We start from the raw sequence: 10,965 nt of genomic DNA on the forward strand, positions 1-10,965 counted from the left end.
TTGATTGTAAAAGTTAATTATAATAAGTTTTATATTACTAATTATATTTTGTTAGAGAAGTTACAACTCTAATGCGTTTTGGATTATTGTAAATTTTGAATATGAAATTTAAGTATATATATGTAGTTAATTTCCAATTATTCGAGAACTAATTTATAATAAGGTCTACGACACTAATTATATTTAATTATAAAATAATTATAGTACTCCTGTTAATCTTAAATGAAAAAATTAGTTTGTTAAAAAATTATTATAATAAATGCTTATAATATATATTTTTAAAGTATATTTGATTATGCTTTCATCAATCTTTTTAGTATACTTATATAATTTATTATTTTATAAAATATTATTATTATTAATTTTTTATTTTAATTATAATAAATCAACCAGACTAAGCTAATCACCAATTTTTTGTTCCTTTCGAGTTATGCCAAAATAGCTGAGACATTATAATAAGTACTACTACTAACTACAATTTCAACTTTAAGGGTTTTTATATTATTTATTGGTAATTAAACTCAATAACTAAATTGTTGTAATAAATATTTGTAGATATAATTAATATAGTATTTATCATATTTTGTTCAAGATATATACCCATAGGTATTATTATCTATTGAACTTAAATTCTGTTAAAGCGAGTATTTTAATTGTGAAAATTTTACTGTATTTTAGTATTTGCTTGCTCATGTTAGCCTATTTTTAAAAGGCATGTTTTCAGTCATGGCCTATTATTATGTTGTTTATTAAAACGTTTTCTATAAAAGTGTATTTGAATTTTTATATTTGATTTAAAGTACTTTAATCTATTTTCTCTCTCTTATTTTACTCATTTTTATTTTCTTCTCTTTTATTTTATTAATTTTTCTCACTTACTTTACCAATAGTGCATTAAAACTCATGTTGTTTTAAATGTTTATATTTTTTTAATACGGAGGGAGTAGATTTCTAGGGGGTTAAGGGACTAAAATTAGATGATTGTCCAAATATTGTAAGTAGGATTTTCAAATTATCTGATTTTACTTTTTGGTCTTTACTTACACATATTATTTTTTTCATTTTTTTCTATATTTATTTTTTTAAACTCTTTTGTCCCATGCATAGCATGGGTGTTAACACTAGTAAATAAAAACAGACATAATTTTAATTTTTATTCGTTCCAGAATAGTAAATACTCTTTTTATTTTATTAGTCCTCCACTAATAACATTTAAATAATATTCTTTTAATCCTCTTTTATTTTACAAATTGCACATTAAAACTTGCTTTGTTTCAAAATTATTTTCTTTTACACAACGAAAATAGTACATAAAAAAATATATTACACTATTAAAAATCACACACAAAGAATAGTACATAAAAATAATATTACACTATTAAAAACTTGTATCAATTTTATTGGAACACAGGGATTACACACTATTGAAAATAGTTTATGAATTTTGAAGGAAAATTATTACTCTGTGCTATGCAATTTGTGATACCAAGCATAGAGAGAAAAAAAAAAACCAACATGTATTTCATGATTTTATCTGTTGTATCGGTTATTGGAAAAGAATAGTAGCACTATTAATTTCAAACAATAAATGAACAATTAAGAAAACTCTTTTACTTATATTTTAATTCATAAATAAATTGACACAGTTTTTGAGACACTAATAATATAATACAGTTTTTGAGACACTAATAATATTATTATATTATAAATTGAATCATCTTCTTCACAAACACCCGGCGGCCATTGTTGTCCATTTTTGTCTGCAATTTTTATTTTCAGATTTATTTCAGCCCTTTTATCATATAATTTTTGATGATTTAGTCTTCTAGACACTTATTTAGTAAGGGCTATAGATGATTTTTCAGAAATATAAAAGACTTTAGAAGTAGAAAAAACAAAAAAAATTAATTTTGGGTAAGGGCTTAAGCCCCACCCTTCTTCTATGTGTGTCCGCCCCTGTCCCCAATTGTGCATAACATTCTGCATTGATGCTTCGGAATTAAACATGATTTTTTTATTTATAAAACGTCGTACTAAAAGTAAACGAGTCAATAATGTACCTTGATGAGAATTGCATCTCCTTTGGGCACACTAACAAACATATCTCCTCCCACATGCTCTATACCTGGACCCAAATTTTATGTCACTTACATAATATACAGGATATATTCAAATCATAATCAAACCTTATCGCGGATCTAGAATATAATAAGACAAAATTATTAAATTAAATGCGTAGGGTACCTTAGTATGAAACTTTTGATATTTTTATGTTATGATGTGAGCTAAATTTCGCTCACATTTGTATGATTACCATAATTAATTTTCTCTCTTACTTTTTTTCCACGGTTCACACAATTTTGTCATAATCAACTTATTTAATCCGTTGTACACAAAACAGATACTCTCTTTGTCCCACTTTAGTTGGTTCGTAATCCTTTTTGGTTATTCCACTATAGCTCAGTCATGTCTTCTTCTTTTTGGCAAAAGCAATACATTCATCTTTCTTATTTTATTATCTCTCTTACTTTATTTTCACTTGATCTTTAAAGTTTATGCTCTCTCCACCCAATTTATTTAACATTTACAGTTTCTTAATCTTCGTGCCCGAAAGAAACGCCTTAACTATAAAGGGACGCAGAAGAAAACCTGGGTAAGATGGAGCATGTTGAATGACATGAGGCAAATCATAATTGATGCCCTTAACGGATGGATTGTTGGAAATGATGATGTCAAGCAATGCTCCAGTTCCACCGTCAACATCAACCAGGGTTTCAATTCCCTCAAAATTATTGTATATCTCCATCATTTTCTTGTACAATAAGATGGATTCAGACATAGCCTGGTTCAAAAGTTTGCCTAATCTTGGTTCCTTAGATGCATACTCAAATATACTCATTCCATGTGCTCTCTCAAAAGGGGTCCCACCTTCCAACATCTTTTAGATGATACCTAATCATAACAAATATTGATTGTTTTATATTCAATTCCTTTATGATTTTAAAAAAAAAAACATTCTTACTTGACTCTAGTTTTTAAAAAATTTATAATATGATGTGCACGAGTGTACTGTTTTAGTGAAGTGTAGATTCACTTGCTTAAAATAGAAAAATACTATAAATAGCAGTTTAAACTGTGAGCGTACTTATCAAACTGACAAAGTGAGACATTATTTCACATAGAGACATGCTTTTACTCTTACTATCATCCATGACTGATGCATGTGTACGTTTTAGCGTTAACGGAAATACCTTTAATCCAGTAACATTATCGACTTTTTAATTGATATTTGTGTGATTCGTTAACCAAATTGTTTTTTCAAGACATTTCAAACTTAAAATTTAAAATATACCAAAATAAATTTATGACTTACCAACTCTCCATTAGAACCTTATCTTGTGTCATTAGTGAAATGGCACAGCACGACCCGCCTTCTTCATTCTTTACAAAGAACTTTCCCAACGCCGAAAGAGCGTAGCACCGCTCGTCTCCGCCCTCGCGCAGGCTGCAGCTGAGGAATGAGTGGGCGGTGAGGAGGCGGAGGAGTCTGTCGAGCGTGGCTGCAGCCCCGGGGTTGGTCGTCGGAAGCTGAGCGGCAAGCTCAGCTGCCTAAATGTTACTAGCATTGTTGATGAGTTGGAAGAGATCGAGCTCGATGGCGGCTTTCACCACCATCGGAACCACCGCGCCGGAAGCGTATTGAATTGCTATTGTGCGCATTTCTTCTTCGGTCGTCGACATTTTTTTTTTGGCTTGTTTTAATTTGATCGATTATGGCTTTAGATAGTGAAGGGGATTATTATCACGAGTTTTTATTTATTTATTTATGTAAGTCGGATATTATTTAGGTAACTTGTGTGGACTATTTGGAGTATTTATCACTAAGGAAAAGTAGACGGCGTATCTTGGCAAATGGAATATTTAATTTGACGACCAAATAGGATTATAAATTTGTTTTATGCCTGCAGGGGCGTAGCGCAGTTAGCAACGGAGGAGCAGATTTTGCTGCAATGAGTTTAGGTTCGAATCCTACTAAATTGCTTTCATCTCTCAGATAAAGTGTACGGCCTTGAGAGATGGGCTTCTGGCAGCGAATGCCTTTTGCTGCAATAAATTAGTTTTATAATTAATGTGATGACCAAATATAGGAATTTGCTGCAATAAATTAGTTTTATAATTAATGTGATGACCAAATATAGGAATTGGAACTGTGTCACTTTCATGGACTTAATAAGTAATTCTTTTTTGATTCCCTACAAAAATTAGTGGCTATTTATTTATGGTAAATTTTTCATTTTTCAATAATAATCTTGAATCTTTTTTTTTTTCTCTCTTTATATATCTCTTGTTTTATCAAATTTAAATTTAATCTCATATCGTTACTTTTCAAATAATTTTTCGTGGATGAATGGAGAATGGAAAATAAAATCCATCATTATCGTTGTGAGTGGAGTCGGCATAATATTCCAAACTAGGATTGAATAATCTTTGTGAGAAAATTTAGTGTGCAATTTTAGTGAAACATTTACATTTGTCGTGGTTGCTGGGGCCGGGCTTTAATTGAGTCACTTTTTTCGTCCGCTGATTTTGGATTCATTTGGACTTGTTGGGAGTTTTAAAAATACGTACAAAGTCAAATAAATAAATAACTAGAGTACGAGGTTTACCTATTTAAAATATATTTTAAAAAATAGATTTTCATATTTTTGAAAAATATATCGTTTTACTTACAGTAACACATTTACTTCCGAAAACTATTGATAGTCTCTTTTTTTTCACTATCTTTGACCCTTGATCTCTCACCATTTTTAAAGGTTATTTGTAAGAGTGAATTACATAAATGGTACCCGATCTTTCACTTTTGCACGCAAATGGTACATGATTTTTATTTTATATCATTTTTGGTACCTCAGTGATAAAAATAACCTTAGGTACCAAACTTGTGATTTTTTTGTTATAGAGGATATTTTTAAAAAATTTCATTAAATAGTATACCAAACATGTGATTATTTTTTTCTTCATTTCTTATTTCTTTTTTTCTTCTTTAGTTTCTCCTTCTTTCTTTCTTCTTCATTTTTTTCTTTCTTATTAGTATTTTATCTTCCTTTTTCTTCTTAATTTATGTTTCCTCTTTTTTCTTTTCTCTTCTTTTTCTTCTTTCTTTTTAGTGTTTTATACATACATATAATTGCATTCATAATATAAATCAAGAACAAAACACCTAATTAAATTAATTATTTAAAATATTTAAATCAATTAAATATTTTGTATTTAATTATTTTATACTCATTTTAGGGTTGAAACACCTAACTAAAAATATTCAACTCTTAATATCATTACGAATACAATTCATAATTTTAAATTTTTATTAATACTATATTGATTAGTTACAAATTTAATGTAAATAATAATAATAATAATAATAATAATAATTATTATTATTATTATTATTATTATTATATAATATTGTATGATTCATAATTTAAATAATTATATTATTTTTATTTATTAATTACACCTAGCTTTTAGTATTATAACAATAATATTTACAATAATTTAATATAATTATAACTATAATTATAATTATTCATAACTTAAACAATTATATGAATTTCATTTCTTAATTACACCTAGCTTTTAGTATTATAACAATAATATTTATAATAATTAAATATAATTATAACTATAATTATAATTAAGTATATTTAAATGATATTAAAAAATAAATTAATTATTAATTTATAATATTAAAATAATAATATTAATATTAATTAATAATAATAGTATAAAAAGTGAGAAAAATGAGAGAAGAAATTATAATATCACTTTTGGTATTTAATTTTGTATGTCCAAAATAATCTTAATGACACAAATGGAAATATGTATTTGTTTAGAGGGCATTTTAGGGTGAAAATTGCATTAAGTACCAAAAATGTGATTTATTGGTATAAAAAACGATATAAAATAAAGATCAGGTACCATTTATGTGCGAAAATAAAAGATCAGATACCATTTATGTAGTTCACTCTATTTATAATAATTCTTGATTCGTTATTCATGTATGACTAACTCACTATAATTTTCAAAGGTTATCTATAATTATTGCTGATTCGTTATTCATTTATGACTAACCCAAAAAATATTGATACCCCCTCCATTCAACTGATGACACGTTTTTCTTTTTAGTTTGTCCCAACTAAGATGACACATTTCCATTGAAACTTTTTCCCTCCAATTAATACACTTAACCATTTTTTCTCACTCTTATTAAAATATGTATCTTTCTTTCTCTCTATTTTAATACTTACATCCTCCTTTTTTCTCTCCAGTTAAACACTTTAACCAATAACTCCTAAAATCTCGTGTCGGCCAAGAAAATGTGCTATCTTAATACATTTATGACTTTTTGTCTCGGGGCAGAGAGAGTACCTCTTTTTGTCTCTATCTTTCAATTTCTTTTATGTCCCTATCTTTGACTATGTTCAAAGGTTGTATCGTAATTTATAACGATTCTTGAGTCCTTATACATTTATGACTTCTGCAACAAATAATTGATTTTTTGTCACTATTTTTCACTATCTCCTTTCCCACGATAAGTGTCACATTTTATCATTTTGGTTTGTCTCACAATATGAGTCACATTTCACTTTATCATAAATGATAAATAGACCTTACATTCTACCAATCCAATCTACTTACATTTTATTATAGGGATATTGACATGTAATATCACGAAACTTTCAAAAAGTTGGGTTTTTCCCACGAACTTTAAAATTGGCAAATAATATCACGAACTTTACCCCCGGTTTGTTTTTTCCACCAATGAAAAAATTCATGTTATTTTAATAGATTGAAGAACAATTTTGTAGGGTGTGCTTCAAGAAAAACTATCTTCAAAGATTGAAAAACTTGAAGCTCTCAAAATTGTTGTCGAGAAATTGCGAAAACAAATTCGTATCATAATATTATTTGTGAGAATTTTTTCATTGGTGGGAAAAAACAAACTAGGGGTAAAGTTCGTGATATTATTTGCCAATTTTAAAGTTCGTGGAAAAAACCCAACTTTTTGAAAGTTTCGTGATATTACATGTCAATATCCCTTTATTATAAAACTAATATATATAGGTGGGATCCATAATCCACTAACTTATTCAACTCAATTTTCTTTATATTTTTTAAAAACTCGTGTCCACATGAAATGTGACACTTAATGTGGGACGGAGGTAGTACCATTTTCAAAGGTCGAAGTATAAATAGTTCTTGATATTCACAACGATACCGTTTTGTTCCCCAAAAATCAAATTTACATGAGAAAATTATGAGTATTGCAATTCTTTTTGCAATCAACCCTATGTATCGAATTGAATTTAACAAAATCTTCACACATAAACCACACCATGCATGTATTGTAGGAGAAACTTTTTATTAGGATAAAGCACTGCTTGATAATTTAATTTACTTTGTAGATTTAACTTTACTAAGTCTTTTTTCCAAGTTTCAACTCATAACAATTCGAATCATAGCCATTTATTTAACTTTTTTTAAGTGAATGAATAATCTAAATAAGTGAGTATAATAAATACATTCTCCGTATAAAACACATTCCTATAATTAAATAAAATTATTCCAACTTAATGTAAAATGGGGTTCGGTGGAAGTTACGTGCACGATTAAATAACTCAATAATTAAATCACAAATTACTGTTTTTATCAAATGAAGTCATTGGTACATACCAATGAATTACAATACATGAGATTGCATGTCACACATTATAAAAGCAAACTTATTATTTTTATTGATTGAGAATGTTCTCCAATCGAAAAGGTAAACACAAACAAAATCAAGAACTCCTTTATATTGGAAATTCAGCACTTGAATTATAAAATTCCATGAACCAAGAACCAGCAGCACAGCATACTTCGCGGAATCCTTGGAATCCAGCTTGCTTTCCCAAGATGCGAAATTCCGCTTCTGTCCTCTCCTTTCCTCCCGCATTGTAGCTCCACATCAGCAAATTCAATAACTCCACTGCAGTTTCCCCACTCTTGGGGTTCTCCAAAAGGACACTTTCGACAATTACCACTTTCCCGTTTTCTGATAGAGATTCTTTGCAGTTTTTCAGAATTTTCACACATTTTTCGTCGTCCCAATTATGCAGAACATTCTGATAAAATAAAACGATTGAGTCGAAAGATGGATAAATAAAAAAGAGATCATTACCATTGCCTGCGTCGCCTATTAATTATTCATTTTTGTCATTTTTTTCATCCTCTATTAATTATGCACTTTTACTTTTTACAGTAAAGAACATTCTTCTAACTCATTTTACTCACGTTTTATCATAAAACTAATATATAAATATGGGACTCATATTCCATTAATTTTTTAATCCACTTCCGTTTACATTACTTAAAACACGTAACGAAACCAAAGTGGAGAAGTTGGAAAGAAGATAATATTAATTGTGGATAGTAGTACTCCCTTCTTCCCAACTAAATTGAGTCGTATTCCTTTCTGGGATATCTCAACTAAGTTTAGTCATTTCCTTTTTTGTATAAAAACAAAACATTCAATCACTCTTACTTTATTTCACTATCCACTTTACTCTCTCTTTATTATTTATTGTACTAGGCCCGGGAGGCCATTAAATTGTGTATTTATTCTCTGTTAGCCACCAAACCTTAAAAAAAAGTCTATAATGATTGTTACCCTAATTTTTTTTGTCTCCGAGTTTTCAACGTAAAATCTTGGAACTGTTTTGTCTTCGTTTATTGTTTCTTTTGATTGAAATTATAACAGAATGAACTTTATAATGTACCTTCATGAAAATTGCATCTCCTTTGGGCACACTGACAAACATATCTCCTCCGACATGCTCTATACCTGAACCCATATAATATGTAACTTAGATACATGTATATATAAATGGAAAAACATGAGTGAGTGAGAGAGAAATAGACCTGGGTAAGATGGAGCTTGTTGAACGACATGAGGCAAATCAAAATTGATACCCTTAATGGAAGGATTGTTGGAAATGATGATGCTAAGCAATGCTCCAGTTCCACCACCAACATCAACTACGGTTCCAATCCCCTCAAAATTGTTGTACACCTCGATCAATTTCTTGTACATAAAAACAGATTCAGCCATAGCCTGGTTTATAACCTTGCTTAATCTTGGCTCCTTAGATGCATACTGAAATATACTCATTCCATGTGCTCTCTCAAAAGGAATTCCACCCTCCAACACCGCATCTTTTAAATGATACCTAATCATTAAATTATAAGATAGTAAACGCTCAAGCTAAAAAATGATGAGCTGAAAGAACATAAGTTGATCAGAATATAAATAATAATAAAAGATAAAGGAGCAAAATTAATAAGTTGTACTAATAAAAGTCCGACTTAGACTCCATTTGGTATACGGAATTGGAATTCTATGGAATTAAATTGGAAGATTCAATTCCAAATACAATGTTTGGTAAAATGAGAATTGATATGGAATTGAATTGACATGTTTGTTAAATATACACACAGTGCACACACTTCACACACTACACACAGTTCAAATGTTTGAACTGTGTGAAGTGTGTGAAATGTGTGTAGTGTGTATGAAATGTGTATAGTGTGTGAAGTGTGTGTAGTTTGTGTAATGTGTGAAATATGTGAAATTGTGTGAAATATGTGAAATGTGTGTAGTGTGTGAAATTGTGTGTAGTGTATGAAGTGTGTGTAGTGTGAGTGTGTGTAGTGTATGAAGTGTGTGTAGTGTGAGTGTGTGTAGTGTATGAAGTGTGTGTAGTGAGTGAAATGTGAGTGTGTGCGTCTGTATGTGTGAGAATATTTGGAATTCCACTACTTTTGATTTGGAATTGAAGGATTTTCAATTCCAAATCTAAGAATTTTTATAATATCAAACACTGGATTTGGAATTGAAGGCTTCAATTCCAATTCCACACCTCCAATTCCTACCAAAGGAAGCCTTATATACTACTCCCTCCGTCCACTTTGGAGTCCCGGTTGAATTTGACACGGGTTTTAAGAAATGCAAAGGAAAGTTGATGAAAAAAGATAATGAAATGTGGGTCCTACTTTTTTATATTAATTTTATAATAAAATGTGAGTGTAAAAACGTTAGTGGAATGTGGGACCTAATACCATTTATGGAATATTCTAACCGGGACTCTAAAAGTGGAACGGAGGGAGTATTTTATATCAAAATTAATTAATACTATATCCGTTTTGTTCCCGAAAAGTATGAAAGTGACTTACCAGCTCTCCATGAGCACCTTATCTTGGGTCATCAAAGAAGCAGCGCAGCACGACCCGACTTCTTCATTCTTGATGAAGAACTTCCCGACGGGCGACAGAGCGTAGCGCCGCTCGTCTCCGCCTTCGCAGCTCAGGATGGAGTGGCCGGTGAGGAGGCGGAGGATTTTTTCGAGCGTGGCCGCAGCACCGGGGTTGGTCGTGGGAAGCTGAGCGGCGAGCTCAGCTGCCGAAATGCGGCCAGCATTGTGGATGAGCTGGAAGAGATCGAGCTCGATGGCGGCTTTCACCACCATCGGAAGCACCGCACCGGAAGCGTATTCGATCGCTATCTTGCGCGCTTCTTCATCTGCCGTCGACATTTTTTGGCTTAATTTGATCGGATTGTAGCATTATATAGTGAGGGGGATTAATTGTCACATAATTATTCTTTTTTTCAGGGGGGGTATTGACTGCTACCATATTTTATTTTACATACTCCTTATATACTACTACCTTCGTTTTTTGAAAATAGGGAGATTTGAAACGGCACGAGTTTTAATGCGTAATATGGTAAATAAAAGAGAAGGGGAGAAAAATTGGTAAAGTAAGAGAGAGGGAGAGAAAAAAATAATGAAATTAATGTTCAGTGGATGATGGGGTCCACTTTGTTAATGATGTAAAATTTTCCAAAAATGGAAAGTTTGAAAGTTGTTA

The 10,965-nt window shown here is 30.4% G+C and overlaps 1 protein-coding gene and 1 pseudogene across 1 annotated transcript; both read right to left on the reverse strand.

Moving 5' to 3' along the window:
* Nucleotides 1-1,833: 1,833 nt before the first annotated feature.
* Nucleotides 1,834-3,771, reverse strand: LOC125193643 (annotated as a pseudogene).
* A 4,001-nt stretch (nucleotides 3,772-7,772) lies between these two features.
* On the reverse strand, nucleotides 7,773-10,631 carry LOC125197435 (caffeic acid 3-O-methyltransferase-like). Its single transcript, XM_048096170.1, has 4 exons — nucleotides 10,273-10,631; nucleotides 8,962-9,269; nucleotides 8,820-8,884; nucleotides 7,773-8,165 (listed from the first exon to the last, which is right to left on the reverse strand). The coding sequence occupies exons 1-4, from the start codon at nucleotides 10,629-10,631 to the stop codon at nucleotides 7,854-7,856; spliced, it is 1,044 nt and encodes a 347-aa protein (XP_047952127.1). The 3' UTR covers nucleotides 7,773-7,853.
* Between the last annotated feature and the right edge of the window lie 334 nt (nucleotides 10,632-10,965).

This window comes from Salvia hispanica, chromosome 6 (genome assembly GCF_023119035.1).
Source record: "Salvia hispanica cultivar TCC Black 2014 chromosome 6, UniMelb_Shisp_WGS_1.0, whole genome shotgun sequence".
Classification (NCBI taxonomy): domain Eukaryota; kingdom Viridiplantae; phylum Streptophyta; class Magnoliopsida; order Lamiales; family Lamiaceae; genus Salvia; species Salvia hispanica.

Coding starts and splice junctions, on each gene's coding strand:
- LOC125197435 (XM_048096170.1), bottom strand. CDS start 10,631: ATGTCGACGGCAGATGAAGAAGCGCGCAAGATAGCGATCGAATACGCT. Junction 9,270..10,272: donor AAGGTGCTCATGGAGAGCTG/GTAAGTCACTTT, acceptor TTTAATGATTAG/GTATCATTTAAAAGATGCGG. Junction 8,885..8,961: donor ACAAGCTCCATCTTACCCAG/GTCTATTTCTCT, acceptor ATATGGGTTCAG/GTATAGAGCATGTCGGAGGA.